The sequence below is a fragment of the Rhamphochromis longiceps genome, linkage group LG11, assembly GCF_057381845.1.
Source record: "Rhamphochromis longiceps isolate RC_006_pf linkage group LG11, R_longiceps_female_GT1.1, whole genome shotgun sequence".
Lineage (NCBI taxonomy): Eukaryota > Metazoa > Chordata > Actinopteri > Cichliformes > Cichlidae > Rhamphochromis > Rhamphochromis longiceps.
Genome location: NC_140567.1, coordinates 8,621,137 through 8,637,519, shown reverse-complemented (window position 1 = coordinate 8,637,519; position 16,383 = coordinate 8,621,137). Strand labels below are relative to the sequence as shown.

General features: G+C 39.0%; 2 protein-coding genes and 1 long non-coding RNA gene across 14 annotated transcripts in view; 2 read left to right on the top strand and 1 right to left on the bottom strand.

Moving 5' to 3' along the window:
* Positions 1-7: 7 nt before the first annotated feature.
* On the bottom strand, positions 8-2,664 carry LOC146658505 (Krueppel-like factor 10). Of its 3 annotated transcripts, none has more exons than XM_085422157.1 (4): positions 2,511-2,664; positions 1,873-2,019; positions 788-1,655; positions 8-622 (listed from the first exon to the last, which is right to left on the bottom strand). In XM_085422157.1, exons 2-4 carry the CDS (start codon positions 2,008-2,010, stop codon positions 426-428), a joined length of 1,203 nt encoding a protein of 400 aa, XP_085278283.1. In that variant the 5' UTR covers positions 2,011-2,019; positions 2,511-2,664; the 3' UTR covers positions 8-425. The 3 variants fall into 3 exon arrangements, with proteins under 3 accessions (XP_085278283.1, XP_085278284.1, XP_085278282.1); XM_085422156.1 differs by having other exon boundaries at positions 9-622; positions 1,780-2,019; positions 2,511-2,662; XM_085422158.1 differs by lacking the exon at positions 1,873-2,019 and having other exon boundaries at positions 2,511-2,663.
* Positions 2,665-2,898: 234 nt separating this feature from the next.
* Positions 2,899-6,591, top strand: LOC146658504 (uncharacterized). Its single transcript, XR_014913671.1, has 3 exons — positions 2,899-2,977; positions 3,551-3,650; positions 5,579-6,591. It is a non-coding gene; the product is annotated as an uncharacterized LOC146658504 (long non-coding RNA).
* Positions 6,592-8,910: 2,319 nt separating this feature from the next.
* Positions 8,911-16,383, top strand: part of ubr5 (ubiquitin protein ligase E3 component n-recognin 5) — a 33,507-nt gene continuing 26,034 nt past the window's right edge. For 5 of the 10 annotated variants that reach the window (XM_085422145.1, XM_085422148.1, XM_085422146.1 and 2 more), the window contains exons 1-4: positions 8,911-9,324; positions 14,747-14,791; positions 14,911-14,992; positions 15,527-15,603. In XM_085422145.1, coding sequence (XP_085278271.1) covers positions 9,263-9,324; positions 14,747-14,791; positions 14,911-14,992; positions 15,527-15,603 — 266 coding nt within the window. In that variant the 5' untranslated portion in view covers positions 8,911-9,262. The remainder of the gene's footprint in view (positions 9,325-14,746; positions 14,792-14,910; positions 14,993-15,526; positions 15,604-16,383) is intronic. The other 5 variants (XM_085422151.1, XM_085422150.1, XM_085422149.1 and 2 more) reach the window with 3 other exon arrangements.

Here is a 16,383-nt window from a genome sequence, read left to right as displayed (position 1 = left end):
AAAAAAAAAAAAAAAAATCTAGACAAATATGTTTAGGTTTATTAAGGAATTCTGTGTTTTGTGCAAGAAAAAGTGCAAAAATATTTTATACTGATTGTCATGGCACAAAAGAACAACATGTAACATTTTTTGGTCAAATATCACTGACAAAAAAGTAAACTCAGTAACATTTAAATACGTAACTACTCAGCTTATGCTAATGCAGTAGTTAAATGTAAACACTTTGATTACCTCGTTTATATTCAATTAGAATGATTACAGAACAGCAGTATAGCAAAGTTTGCACAATAGCCCTTTCATAAGGTGACGTAAAAAACATCTACAGTCTTGTGTGAGTCAGTCTCAACAGCGTAGAGCATGTCATTTGGTTTCACAGTGGGGTTTGTTTGTTATTGTTGCTGAAGACGATACTGCATGCAGGGAGTTCAGCAGCGTCCCCTCATCGCTGCCAGGTGTCTTCGGGCGTGCTTGGCAAGGTGGTCACTACGCATGAAGCGGCTGAGGCACATTGGGCAGGCAAACTTTTTTTCTCCCGTGTGGGTTCGGCGATGCCGGGACAGCTCATCGGAGCGAGCGAAACGCCTCTCGCAACCCTCCCACTTGCATTTATAAGGTTTCTCACCTGTTGGATAGTGGAGGCAGGAATAAGGACTTTTCTGAACATACTCCAACGGGTAAAACATTGCTATCATGACTAGAAGATCACACTTGTGCCATTTGCTTAAAAACTGCCATAGCATTCAAATACATATGCGTTATATTAACATTTAATTCATTTATCTCTTACCTGTGTGCATCCTCATGTGGGCCTTGAGATGAGAGCTCTTGAAGTAAGTCTTGTTGCAGTTCTCACGGGGACAAACGTGATTGCGTGCGCGGGCCACCTCTGGCTGCTGTGGGACACATCTTTGCTCCGATAAGGTGCGATGAGGCGCCGGGGCAATGGCAGCGAACTTTGGTCCACCATTGGTCACCGGTGCTGGTTGAATGTAGACAGGAGGAACAGGCGGCTGAGGGACAAGGAGCATGACGGGACCCTTTGCCACCTGACCCCCTACAAGGAAGACCTGAGCAGAAGAAGCCGTGTGTCCTTCTTGTTTGTGCTGCAGCTGCAGTGGTGTGTGCACCATGGTGATTGCTGGCAGTAGGTGTTGCTGCTGACTGTGCGAGTTTGTGACAGCGTTCTGCACAAGGGTGGCCAAAGAAGAGACAGGAACAATGTGGCAGTAGACAGGCACAGGCGAGACCAGAGCATCTCCAGCTGGGACAGACTGAGGCGTATTTTTATTTTCATTTAAGCCTAAAAGGCTTCCTGGGTTGTCTCCAGACTGAACAACATTTGGGGACGTCTCAGTGTAAGCTTGTGTTGTAACAGTCTCCTCAGAGTCTCTGCTATTCGGCTCATCTTTACAGTTCACATCAGTTTTAGAGTCCAGCATGTGAACCCGAACGACCTCTTCCTCCTTTGAGGAACGATTAAGGTTGGAGGAGCAGTGGAGGCCATCTGCAGTGTGACGGATCACACTGGTGCACTGGAAGCTCTGCTGAGCAGCGTGTTTGTGCAGAGACGTCACTTCTGTAGGTCGGTGAGGCTTCAGAGCTGGACCTGGACAGGCCGTCACAAAGTGGGGCGGGCTGCATGGTGGTGTCATGCACTGAGAAGAAAAGTCACATTATCAAAGTCAGTAATAAAGTTTCTCTTCTGTCCCAATACATCTACATTTACTAGAATCACGCAGTTACATAGAAACCATTTCATCCTAAACAAGGATCCCTTACAAACAGAGAGTCCTGCAGCACAGCAGAACTGGTGGTGACCTGGTCGTCCTCTGAGGAGTCTGAGGAGGGAGACAGAGGTCTGTAGTGCCTCACCCTGAAGTTTCGTGACTTCCAGTGCTTAGTCATGGACATCAGAGCCCGCACAGCTTCCATATCACCTGCACCCATGTCAGTTGGCTGGGATTCACCCTGGACGTCTGAGATGTTACAGTGATGCTCCTCAGACTTCATAGTGTAACTCTGGCAAAGACCAAATTAACTGTAATTTAAATTCATAACATTTCACGCAACGTAATCCAACAATGATAGCCTTCACTAAAAATAAGTGAATACATCACCTACGATCAAATTTACACTATGACCATTATCTCAGGGCCTTAAAGATTTTGCCAAAGAGCATGAGAGATAAGCATGATCAGCTGCTGCTCATCAGCGCGGTTGCCCTTTCACCTACTTTGCTGGGGGACAAAAGCAGCATGTGTGGTGGTTACAAAACAGACACACAACACCTACTGTAAGAACTCCTCCCTGCCCAGGCCCGGATCACCACACACAAGCTGCACCCGTAATCATACTCCTCAATAACTATTGATGAAGCCCACCAGACTGTCTGACTAATTAGCTGCTGACAACCACTTTATCAACGTGTTTCTACACGAACATTAAACACGTAAGAAGAAAAGAAAACACTATGCTAAACCGTAAATATGACGAAGCTAATATGTACTTACATATATGTATGAGTGCGTCAAGTGTTCAGGAAACAGGTTTAATCCCTAGACGCGCGTCCACAAGTCTCGTGCGAACAACTTAAGACCAGGCAAGTATGTTTCCTAATTTCCTCCACAGCCTCGTTTCCATTCATCGTTTCAAATGCGGTGGGGGAACAGATGGGCGTGGCCCGAAGCCGCGCCCAATGGGACGCAAAGGTGTGTTTTAGGGTAGACCAATGGTGCGGGGGCACCGTGCGTGATCAGGGGCTGAAGGCACCGTGGAGACTGCGTGGTACACAACAGCAAGGGAGTGTGAGAAAAACCCCCACCCCCCAACCCACACACCCACCTTGCAAATAACTGGCGTTTTTAATGAGTAACTTTGCCCTGACGAGCAGACGCTCACCATCTGTCTTGGCTAATCATCACTATGACACTTGGAGTGAAGACAGTGAGAAAAGATGCTCATTATGAGATAGCAACAGGTAGGTAATTAATATAGCACTTGTTACTATTTAACAATCTTCAGATAAATCTATCTAAATGAAGCTACTATTTAATTAAAGTAGAGAGGCAGGGCCATGGATAAAGGGGGGGACCTGTGGTGGAAATATTTCCTAATATATCTTCTTAATTCATCCATTAGTGGAAATTATGTGAACAAGTGCTTCAGACCCCCCCACCCCCTTTTTGTATAATACCCCCACCCCTTCACTGCAATTAACTAATCCTCCTTTACTTTTCAAAAGTGAAATAACACCAAATAATTTCTACTATTATTCATTACCATTAATCTCATTCAGAGTTGCAACCAGACTACATTTTGTTAGTGCCAATGTTTTGTGTGTAAATCTCGTCCCCCACTTTGTTGCAAGGCAGCTGTGTTTTAATCATTTCACCTGACAGGAAGAAGGTTCAGATAATTTGGTGCTTAAAGCAACAACAATACATTTCACATATTAAAGATACTAAATGCTACCAGTGAATAATGTGAATAGGCTACATCTCTTGAGTAATTTTTGGTTTTTTATTTCTTCTCAAAATCTCCCCCAATATAGATATATATTAATGTGACTGGTGTTTAAATTAGCAGACCCTTGTCTTTTGTGGAAAGAGGTCAGCCAACAGGAGATGGGTTCAGCCACCCCTCTGGATTAGGTAAGTGTCAGCTGTCTAGACCTTCCTGCACAGCACAGAGAACCGGGACAAAAGGCTGGTTGTAGACACACAATGGGGAAATACACACACAGACACACAGCCCATTTGACTGTGTCTGGCATTGTTGGGATGTTCCTCAAAAGCATATTTGCTGGAACAGAATAAAAGTGTGACCATGCAATGCATAAAGATTTCATTTGTAACTTTATCAAGCTCCCTGAAACTTGCATTCAGTGTCTCAGAACTAATAAAAAAATATGAATTAAGTATTTTCTGATCAGTAATCCAACTTATAGTGCATTGCAACTGGCCAATCCGCAGCTCATAAATCTACATGAATCATGTTTGCATGTTGAGTTTATTGCAAACAATTTAAAGATGAAAGATAGGAGGAAAAATAATGAAGACTCCTGTTGTACACAGGGGTCTTCATTATATTAGAAATGTATGATAAATGTGGTACTCTCTAAGGTGGGTGTACTTTGTGATTGACAAGCAGCTGCTGCATGAGCATGCAGTTTAATTCCACCTCATCCTTGGTTTGCAAAACAGCTCAGCTTAAGTGAGAGGTTATGGCATAAAAGAGGATCCTGTGGCATTGGACCAATCATAGAATAGCTCTTTAGAGCAGAGCCTCACAACATGTGTATACAGTTGTGCAATGTGTTACGACCAGTGCTTCATTCATATTATGACCTGACCCCTAGATGGCAAGTAACAAATGGATAACTGGAGCTTGTTAGCTTGTTTCCACTTCGACTAGATTACCAAGGACTTTGGGTTCTCTTTAGCTGTTTCAGAAATGGATGTGTTGCTATGTCCAGAAAGAGACTACTCACTACATCTCTTTATTCACCAGCCATATACAATATATTGCCTTGTAAGCTGTGCAGAAATCTATGATTTGATGTAGGTTGTGCACACAGTTTGTGCAAAGTCCTTCACCGCTCAGCACCCTTCTTGAAACCTTTAATGGGCAGTTATTCTGAACCATTATAAAGTACTTTAATAGTCGCCAGTCAAATCAGGTGAAAACCGCTTAAAATAGTTTGAAGACTGTGCCCCAAATAAAGCACCATCTTATCTGTGCTGGTGTGGGATTTTCCTCATAGATTACATTTCAGGACTGGCTGAATGCTCTTTCTCTCTTTTTATATAGTTTTTTTTTGGTTTGTGCAGGCGAGTGCATGTTAAGAGGTAGAGCTACATTCTGTCCTTCCCTAGTCCTGCAAAGATATGCTTCTGCCAGCACTAAGAGAAGTTATTTTAAACTCATACTCTTCAGCTATTGATCATGTTACCCCAGTCAGTAAAACATGGGCTGAAGTGATTGTGGGCTGACTGACAGCAGCTTGTCTGGGTTCACTGATGAAAACAGTCTAGTTTTAAGGTGTAACAACTGGAAAACCTCTGATTATACCGAGTAGGATATCTTGTCTCTGGTGTCTCTGCGTGCAATAAAACTTTATTCATTGAGTTAAATTTGCAGCCTAAAATGTGCACACTTTCTAAATCCTCAAACCTGCTAACCTTTCTCTGATGATAATGCAGTTTTCTGGCCCTGACTCTTTGTACCCATATTTAAGAACTCCAGGGGTCATTTAATAACCCAGTACCCTCCTACCTAAAAATAGCTCTGGTTTGTTTGTCTACTCCCTTAAAAAAAGGTACAGGGTGTTTTTTTTGGAGCAATGGCCTTGGTTTAAATAACCTCTGTGTTGAATTCAGTAAACACAGATAAAAGTTACGCTCTTCTCTCATCTGGTTGGTTGATGTGGTGCATACAAACTTGAAGAACAACGTATGATCGAATAATCTAGTGAAAATTTGCTCACTTACAGCAGTAACATCCATGTGGGTAATTTTGAGTCAGATGGTTGCATTTCTCTTTGCTAGAGCTGAGTGGAAACTTGTGCTGTACTTTGCAGATAAAAGAGGAACCTGACTTGGGGCAGAAGTGCAAACTCTTATTTTCAGTTCCAGCTTTGAAGGGCGACTCTCCATGAGCTTATCAGAATGCATAAATATCCTGAAAAAACTCTGCAGCATTTTTGTGTTGGCAAATAATCAGAAGAGCAGCGCAGGAAGGACAGCTGTCATCACTACAACTGTCTCACATTATTATCAAAGGTAAACCATGCCACCTACTGGTGAGATAAACTGCAGCTTTCGGGGGATTGTACGTGTATAACCAAAATATGAGTAGGAAATCATTGTTTTGTATAGGCTGTTTTCATTTATTTATTTGTCTTTTAACAATGCAATTTTTGGGAGGGGACAGGAAACACAAAATCTGTATTTCAGGAAATTGGAAAATTCTAATCTTATCATTTGCACCATGCACTGAACAGAGGCTCATTCACCCCTCCTCTCCCAAATGGCTATCTCTTGACTATAGCTCCTTTGCTCACATCCAGGACATGCATGGGTCAAGTTTTAAGCTCTGCTTAAACTAGAGTTTCCTTTTGACAATGTTATAATGGTAACCTTGTGCTTAAATTAGAGTCTTCTACTTTTTCTTTCTTTCAAACAACAGAAAATTATTTCCTTAACTCAACAGGGCTTAAATAGACTGGGAATACCGCACTAACACAGTTTTCTATGGGAGGGAGATCAGCTGTGCACAGACTCCCAGTGGTCTTCCATTTATAGAGCTCAGGTTTTAGGCGGTTCAGTTTGAAATATAAACCAGTGTAAGAATAGCAGCAATGATCTGAGGGTCATGATTTTTTGTTTCACTTTTTTTAACATCTGTTTCATCTCTGCTGCCACAAATACAGATACGAGTATTGTGGCATGAGGAGAAGAAAAGTGGAGTTCCTGCTTTATACACTCAAAAATAAAATATGCCCAAAATGCTGACTTTAATTTGATATAATGTAAATCTTACAAGTAATTTTGTTACATAAGAGCAATGTACAAATGATAATAGAACAATGACATTTACTTGATTGGTGTACATTCAGTTTATACCAAGCATATTTTTTCTTAATTATTAGATATTTAAAAAAAACAAAAAAACATTTGATTTGATATATTTCAGTTGCATTTTTTATCAACATTATTGCTATTAATGAATACATTTTTAATGTATATTTACTTTTACTTTATTATATAACAGACATTTCCCTGTAGTGAGATGGGTATTCTTATTAATTTTACTTAGATACTACTTAAATAAATACATATTAACTTATTTACTTACATTTGTCAGTTAATGAGCTCTTCATCTTTATTTTTAATTGAGTTCTTTCTTTTTTTAATTTAGGAGCTGTCTTGTTTTATGATCTTGCCCAGAATTAGGGATGAATAAAGTACATCTGATCTTTTATTACAAATAATGTTCATTATATGCCAAAATAATGGATTAATAGTAAGTGTTGGTTGGGTTTTTTTGTTGCTGTTGTTGTTTTGGATATTTGTTATATAGCAAAAAAATGAAAAACCAAACACAGGATTAAATATACCTATTTCCAAATGGATTGAGAGTATAATCTGATTTTGTTTTTATCCCTGAGCAGAATTTATGAAGGTCTTAAAATGTAGTTTTGCATCTCAATATAATAATTATTCTTATTTTTAATTTAGTCATAATTTTACTTTAGTCATAACAGATTTATACTTTGCTATTATAAATCAAAATGCGTAATCTTTTTAAGAGGCCCCAAATAACCCAACAACAATCCCCATGTCGCCATATTGCAAGTACTTTTGAGTAATAAATAATTACTTATATAAAAAATTATAATTTTATTTTCAGATTTTGATGTTGCTCTTACTTTATCTGCAACAAATAATATTTGGTTTACCAGCTGACGGTAAATTAACAGGACAAATCACAATTTTAAACATTTTTCAGAAACATCAGCAGTCTGCAAAATTACTCTGACAACTGTAAGGTGGTTGGATGTATTGGGAGTACAGAGCAGTAGTGGACGGTTTTGTGGAGTGGTCTGGGAGGAATCATCTGCTTCCGAGAGATGGTGATGGAGTTTAGAAGGAAGAGGACAGCCACACAACCCAATCCTGGGACAAGACGTTGGTGTGGTGCCAGGGTGCAAGTATCTGGGGATCCACATAAACAACAGACTGAATTGGAAGACCAATAAAGAGGCCATATACAAAAGGGGATGATGAGGCTCTGTTTGCTTTCAGTGTCCACAGCAAATTGTTCGAGATATCAGTCTGTACTGGCAAGTGCAGTGTACTTTGGTGTGGTCGGCTGAAGGAGTAGCATCAGAGGTGGTGATGCTACCTCTGATGGTAGCATAAAATGATTAGAGAGGCTGGCTCTTTTGAAACTGTGGTGGTGAGGAGATCACTGAACAAACTATTATCAGTCTTAGGTAATCCTCGACTGCAGCACTTAACTAGACAGGAAGCAGAGGGGCTTCAAGGAGCTGATTCAGATACACACCTATTACAGAAACAGGAAATCTTTCACACCTCGTGCTATCACTCTATATAATACAGTTTATCTGTCTAGCAGAATGACATCTGATATTATTATTATTAGTATTATTATTATTTTGTTGTTTTTTCATCATCCTTTCATTTGATTTAACTCAAGGATGAAATTTTGCAAGTAGGGGCAAAGTATACTTGTCATTAATTTCTTCATTAATATTTTATTATTCATAAATATCGTTTTACAAAGAGGCGAGCAAAAGCAAATCGCAAACAACATACAAGCAAAGAATTCAATTCAGTTACTAGTTACAGACACGCACAGAGGCCTGCATAACCACACGTGTTCACAGGGAGAAAATAGCCACAGTACAGTGGACGGTAGCAAAGAATTCAAGTTGGGTAGCTTAAACGCTAAAGCTAATAGTGCTAGCTGTGAAACATTATTATAACAACAGCAGTCCAGTTCATCGTGTTAGCATTTTAGGCTGACATTAATACATTTCTTACCACTGATTAGTTACCGTGTTATGCATTGTACATACCTTTTTTAACTGAATGGCTTTAGAAAGAATATTTTATCTATGATTAAACATTTTGACTTGGAAGCAGACAATAAAGCTAGATTATAATGACGCAATTCTTAATAGAAAAAACTATACCGCTTGTAACTGCACAAAAGGCACAAATTTGTGCTGCTTCTTTTTCGTTGATATTCTATTTTAAAACCAATTGTCTCATCTTTTTCTATTCTATTGTTCCAGCTTTTAAAGAGGTAACCTCGCAAAATTTAACCCTTTCTTTGACCTTCATAGTGCTTTAGTGAACATATGAACACCTCGACTGCCTAACAGACAAAACATACTAAGATGCAATAGGTGCACTGGATTAGAACAAAGCCTTCGGAGTGTGGAAGTGCAACGCTTGGCTTTTTGTTACAGATGTCTTTCTTCTCGAGGCCAGCCCCATCCAATTTTTTTATTTCCTGTTTGTGCTAGAGGTCCAACCAGCGGAGCGAGTGCATGTGCACTAATCAACACACACAGAAGAAGCTGGTTAGAGTTAAGATGGCGGCATGTGGGTGAGGAGGCTGGGATCTAACTCGAGCTTTTTCGCCCTTAAAAGATTCCTATGAATCCTCATATATACAGTAATCGAAAGAGTACCCATTTCCACACGTCTCGGTGTGATTTTGGATTAGCCCAATGACATCTATACACTTCGTGGTTCACCCGTTGCCCGGGACCGAGGATCAGCTCAATGACAGGTATTTTGTTGCGGCCCGTAGAAAAAGAAGACTTGAAATCAATATTTATGTGCGGGCAGCATTGCTTAGTATTCGAGGTAATATTTGTGCTCGATGTTGACATTGTCATGTGAATATGTTCGGGTTTAAATTATTTAAATGACCCCCCCACTCGGGGGGTAAAACGAGGCCCGGCATTTTGAGGGATCCTTGTTAGCTTGCTGCTACCTAAACAGAGTCATTTGCTAACATGCTAACCTGTTAACTGGCTTTCAGTCGAATAGCTAACGCTAGCTGTCGGTTTCCTTGGTTCTCTGGATGGATTGGCTCTTAGTCAAAGTTCCGCGGTTGGGGGATGGGGTAAAGAGAGGGTATTAAAGGTTGTAAAACACAGCTTTGTACACGAAAAAGATTTCAATTTTTTACTGTTACCATATACGCTCTTTGACAAGTGTCATTGTTTTCTTTGCGAGCGTCTTGTTGATTTACCGTGATCTATGCAGCGGCTAACGTCAGCTTACCGATAGCTAGCTGCTAATGCTAGCAACCTAGTTAATTCGCTACCACGCTCTTAAGAAAGCCAAATATTTGCATTTCAGGGCGTTTGTGGAAGGCTCTTCTTTTTCTTGACGCTTCATTAAGCATTTAATTACTAACATCATTTGAAATTTTGTCACCGCTTGTCTGCTTTTAGCATTGCGCACTGAGATAAATATCTAAAATATGCAGCGAAGTACTGTTAGCACCATCGCATTCAAATTAATCTTGTTATTGACTTTAATAAGGTGGCAAACCAAGGCTTTTAAAGTTTACGGTCTGTGCTGGATTCTAAATTGCCCTGAGTGCTCACACGCGACATTTTAAGTCTTTTCACTGTTGCCTTAATACAATGTGGCACTGCACAGTGTATTTGGCCACATACTACATTGTTGCTTGGAACAAAGTGCTGTTATGCATCACTCTGACTTTATGGATTTTTAGTTCTGGACTGAAGCGGTCCCTTATCGGTGGGTTTAGCGAGGGTGTCCAGGAGATTGTTTACGACCCTTTTTTTTTTTTTTTTTTTTTTTTTGGCAGAACATGCGATTTATGATAAAACTATTTATAACACCCATTGAGACTTAACTGATTAATGAGCTGCACTACTTAAAGACAAAGAGGTCAAGAAGTCAAAGTGTTTTTAGAATGACCTTGAGATTAAATACTGGTTATGGGCACGGGAGGATTTAAACATCCTCTGTTGGTTGATGTACGGTCCAAATCTGCGGGGATCAGCTTTGGTCTGATTGACAGGAAAGCGCAGTTTGCTCTTGATGGTCAGAGGCACCGCTGAAACATCTTGATTGTATGGACTATTCCTTCCTTAAAAGAGGTCAGGCTTTTTCGATCCCCAGGCATGCATGTCATTGCATGCTGCTGTCACCATGTGGTGCTATGCCCCCCCCCCCCTCCTCCTCACTCACTCTCTCTCTCTCTTCTCCTCCATGAATTTGCAGTTGTCAAAGCAGATAAGTGCTTCTATCTGACATAAAAAGGCTTAGTCCAGCTTGCCTAGCATGAATATCTGGTCAGATTTCTTTGTTTGACCTGAGGTTTGCTTGCACACATTCATTTAGGACAGTGAAATGGCATTCCCCTGTAGTGAGATGGATATTTTATGTGGGGGTTTTTTCTGCTGCGGTGAAACAGTTTTAAATGGCTCATTGAAGGGAATAGACTTGTCTGTGCTAGGGTACTACCATTTGTTTGATGGGAAGGGTAGTGAATGGCTGACCTGGATGCTTTGTGAGTCATTTTCTCTTACTTTTTTGCAGTGTTAGGAGTGAGGCATGAGCTTTTAATATGTTCTGTGTCTGATGAGAATTCTGCCTGTTCTGTTGTTATGTCCCAGTGGTTTAGAGGCATTGGATGTAATTTAAAAATATTTCCTGTTTATATTCTACCTTGCATTTGATTGCTTTCTAAAGGGTGGAATTAGATTGCATATTTACTGGCATTTTCTGACATTCTGCATAGGCTGTGCATCTATTTTAGTATACATATCTTTTTTTGTATGTCTAAGTAGTGAGATTTATGTGATTTTGCATGTTTGGCCTTGACAGTAACATGTACATTGTGATGCTTTTTGTTTTTCTCACATCTTGGAGTTTGCATTTTGAGTTAGGTCACTCATCACATCACCAGTGATCTTTTGCACTTAAGAGTTCAGGAAATTGTGCAATCCAGACCTCGTGTGTGCTGAAGCATGATTGGATAACTGCATTTCCTTGAGTGTGTGAGGTGCAAATGGGTTTCATGACATGGGACACTTCTTCATAAAAGAGACTGATAGTCTAAATTAAGTATGGAAGTTGATGTCTAATTTCTTTCTTTCTTTTTCTGTGCTGATTTTTAGTGGACTGCAGGAGCACAGAGTTAGGCTGCCTATTTCAGAAAGTTATAAAACAGAGTATTAAAAGTTTACAGCAATCCTTGAATGTTTTTTTTTTTTTTTTTTTTTTTTTTTTTTTTTTTACCAATTAGACTGGCAAGACAGACAACTGCTTTTCATTGTGTCAGTGGAAGATTTTTATTTTATTTTTTTATTGTCAGGTGGTTCTGGGGAAAAAAAAAAAATCAGTATCTGTTTTCTATTTGGACCATTTCAATTTCTCGTTGACACCATGTAGGGCTAAGCATGTGATATTTTCATACCATCCTCACATTGTTCTTACTAGAGTTGCAGATAGAAGATTCAGTTGCCTGCAGACAGCTGGATGGTGGTCATGACTCATCTTAAATGTTAATATAGGCAATCTTACAGCACATTTGTCAGGATTGTCAAGTGGAAAAGGGACCAAAAATAGTTTACTTTACACTTGGGGCAACTCGAAGCAAAGCTTGAAAGAGCTGTTATAATTTATTTTATATTTTCTTTAAACTGCTTTGTGTCTATTTGATAAAAGGCATGAAGCAGTGAAAATCAATGAAGTGTAATTTTTTCCACATTGCCAGTAATGGTGGGTTGTGGATTCATAACCTTTGAACTATATAGTACATTAAAAACTGACTGAGGCCCAGTTTTCCAGGCGTGGATTAAGCTTAGTCCCAGATCATAAACTTATTTTTTAATGAAGGTTATTGACTTAAACCATGTCTGGGAACTTGCTGCAAGGTATTTCAAATGCATACTACAACTCTGGCTTGTGCCTCTGACTGATATCTTCCTATGGATCGTCCTTCTTAGAGGAAACTTTGGAGCCTAACAAAGAGCCTTTTAGCTACAGTTAAACAAAAATCAACAGAACTATAAGAGAGAGTTTTTACCAGTTTGTAACCATTCATTAATTTAAGTATAATATACATTTTATTCTCAAATAGTGAGAAATTTAAAAGGTAACACTGAGTCATTCCATTGACTCTACACTAGGGCTGAACGATTATGGAAAATAATCTAATTGCGATTTTTTTGCCCCAATATTGCGATTGCGATGCGATATGCGATTATTTTTTAAGGTCTTTGTCTTCTGTATTATTAAACAAAGACAAGCAATACATCATATAGTATGGCCAATACTATATTACATTAATTTTAAACTGTTCTTTCCTGGAAGACAGACCTCTGTTATGATAACATGAGGTGATGCATGAATTGATGACTGACATTTTTATTTAACTTCTTCAATCACAACAGTATATTTGAACATACACAATAGTTTATTTTTAGCTTACAAACATCTGAGCATAAAGTGCTGACAAGGAACCCTGGTGTAAACATTAAAATGAAAGTCAGTACAATGTGCAGATTGCAGAAATATACATAAACAAAATCAGTGGCTTTACCACACTCAGTTTTTCGACATCTGTGAACTACTAGACAGTCATTCAATTAAAAAATAATATTAAATAAATAAAACTAATAAATAAAAAATACACACATCTTACTGATCTCTGCAGTCAGTAACATTACACATAAAGTGCAAACATAATAGCAATTGTATAAACACACACACAAACACGCCTTTAAAATTTAAAGGCGTGAAATTGGACGGTCTAGCCTTCTGATTAGCTAATCAGAAGGCTAGTTCTGATTAGCGTCACCGCTGTCTCGGTGGAGTTTAATAAACTCGGCCGTCTGCTTCTTGCTATCTAAAATATAACCAGACACTGGCGTAAATTCTCGACTGTCTCATACTTCTGTTTAATAAGTTTTCTGTTTGACGTTTAGTCAGCTGTGTGAAAACCAAGGAGGAACCCACCCGGGGGATTAATAAAGTTTTATTTTATCTAATCTAATAACTTTAATCTCAGCCAAACCGATTTACTCACGAACAAACAAAACACTGAAAAAAGCCCAACAATAACATTTTTAGGTTGTCTAAGTGACTTATATATTACGTTTAACCCGAGCAGCGAAACTCCGCGGTGATCTGAAAATGATGTGCCGGGAGTTGTGCCGTTCTCGGCCGCATCAGTAACCCTCAAGCTCCCGGCTAGCTGTCGAGCTGGTGGGTAGCAGACGCCTCTGAAAACGTCGAAGCACTTTTGCAAATATGGGATATCTTGATAAACCGAGCAGATATTTGATGTTTACACAACTACTTTCTCGCCTGAAAATATGTTAAAAGTTTATTTTGTGACCCAGAAAGATTAGTATGAGTAATTTTAAAACTTAGTAGCGGCCGCCATTGTTGGAAACTGGAGTTTGGCTGGGCCGCGCTATGAATTCTGGGATATGGTAGTAATTTGGACAGCCTTCGGCGCGTCGCTGTGACGTAATCGGTCTACAAATGCGGCCTCAGGAGGATGCAGCCCATGAATTTGGACATGTCCAGAGTATAATCGCAGCCTTTGCGGTTAGAAAATTGCACTTGATCATGTCGCGATATTATCGCAAATGCGATATATCGTTCAGCCCTACTCTACACACTCAAACAGGCTCATAATGCTTGCTGCACAAACATCATCACATACAAGTTCCCACAGATGTTTCGTCAGTGCTGATCAAGAACATTTATTTTTTTGTGTGTGTTATCAGCAACCTATTGTATGTCATTTTTTTAAAAGCAAAACATTATCAAGTGTTTAACATTGTCATCTTTTATCGTGGGCTTCTTTCTTGTCTTGCTATAAGGTAGAAAAGAGGTTTTGTTTTCCTAGTTCCTAATTGAATTGAATTGAATTAACAAGTTGTCCTGAGATCATTATGATCATTCAGATAAACTGAAAAGATGCATATATGTTAAAGCCTTCTGAAATACACCTATATTCTTTGCGCTTTTAAAAATGTTTTACAGTAATTTGTATGCAAATTAAAAGGGCTTGTGTATATAAACAGTAACTCATGTTACAGCATTTCTCTCAGTATGCTTTTTTGACTCTCACACAGGAACCTGTATTGAGGTCTTAAATTGGTCTGGGTGATATGTTAATGTAGTTTGTTTTTGTTTTGTTTTTTTCTCAGACTCCGTGAAGTCTCAGAGAAGCTCAACAAGTATAGTTATAACAGGTGAGTGTGTATCTGCGTTGTATTTTTAGGTGGTTTTATTCAGTGTGATCACTTATTGCAAACATTATTTTGCTTGCTGTCCTGTGTTGGGTCACTTTTTTCTTTTTCCTTTAATGCAGTCATCCACACCTTAGTCTGCTGGAGCAGGCCACCCTAAAACAGTGTGTTGTCGGTCCAAACCATGCCGGATTTCTCCTTGAGGTAATGCTATAAGTCATCAAATCAAACAGCTGCTGATCTGCTGCCAGGTCACAGTTATCAGATGCCCTCTGACTTTGCTGTACAACATGAGATAATATGCTTCAATAGATGTAGATATGGACTAGGTTGTTTTTTTTTTTTTTTTTTTTTAAATATGTTGTTAATATCCGTCATAATTCTGCAGTTGGTGCAGCTCAGTTTGAACACTGCAGTGAAGAGTCATTAGTTAGTTGACCTCAGTTTGTATATTGCAAGTGGGTGAAAGATGCTTAGCTGAAGTGTTGAGTGTGTTTATTCATGTCAAGCTGATGCCACATTATGATGATGTTGAATTATAGATTGCACTGTGATAAATGAGTTGGTATGGTGTAGTTAACATGCTAATTAACTAGCTTAGAAAAATAGTTTAAAGAAAAGACTGTATTTTACTCAGTTTTGTTTTCATTTCCTAATGTAATAAATTAATGTAAATGTATTTGTTTTCCCTTTTTGATTAATGTAATACATTAAAAGTCACTGTTGCGACTCTTTCAGGATGGACGTGTATGCAGAATCAGCTTTGCTGTCCAGCCGGATCGCCTGGAGCTCAACAAGCCGGATGGCAGCGATGGGTGAGAGACTTGTTTATAATGGGATTTGTCCCAGGAAACCTTTTTAGCTTTTAGCTTTGGCACTGAATTGGAAAACAGATTGCTTGTGGAGACGTCTCGTTCAAGATGCAGCGAATATGCTCAGGCTCATGGATCTTGGTTGCTGTAATGTGAATTCTAGTCAATACTTATGCCCTTTTTGGCGAGTATAACACATTTGGACATGGTTTCATTTCTAGCATATTACTGTGGTATTGTCTGTTTCAACAAAGATTAGCTCCAAAGTCTTAAATCTATAGCTGTAAACATGTATTTCTATACATTATCTTACCTAAACTGCTGTTTGAATATCAGATGCTCTTGTTTTAGTTTAATTCAAATCAAATCTTCTCAGTATAGCTCTGTCTTAGGAATTTTTTTTGTACCTCGAATATAAAAAGAAAAAGCTTCTTTTTTTTTTTTTTTTTTTTTTGACACCAATAGACTAAAAACATAGCAGCCCTAAAATTGTTTTGTAAGGTTCTGAAAGCCAGTTCCCTTTTTGGCTGAGCAAGTGTGTGCCATTTGCCACAACTTTTTTTTTTTGTTTGTTTGTATGTTTCTATAAAAATACCTTTTCACTAGCTGCTTTGTTTCTCGTTGGCTATGAACATGTATTTTGGTGAGTGTCTCATTGATAGTTGTTGATGTCCTGCCAGCAGACCAACATCCAACAGTGATTTCATATACTAGCTGTTCAATATGCATGCGAGTTGGGCAGTAAGAGACTAAGGAGCCCTCTGCTCCAGATTTTGCTGTAGA

Bases quoted from the DNA above. Each gene is read 5' to 3' on its own strand.
- LOC146658505 (XM_085422156.1), bottom strand. From the start codon at position 2,010: ATGAAGTCTGAGGAGCATCACTGTAACATCTCAGACGTCCAGGGTGAA. The intron at 1,656-1,779 runs GTAAGGGATCCT...TTTTCTTCTCAG, and splicing joins TGCTGCAGGACTCTCTGTTT to TGCATGACACCACCATGCAG. The intron at 623-787 runs GTAAGAGATAAA...ACTATCCAACAG, and splicing joins CCACATGAGGATGCACACAG to GTGAGAAACCTTATAAATGC.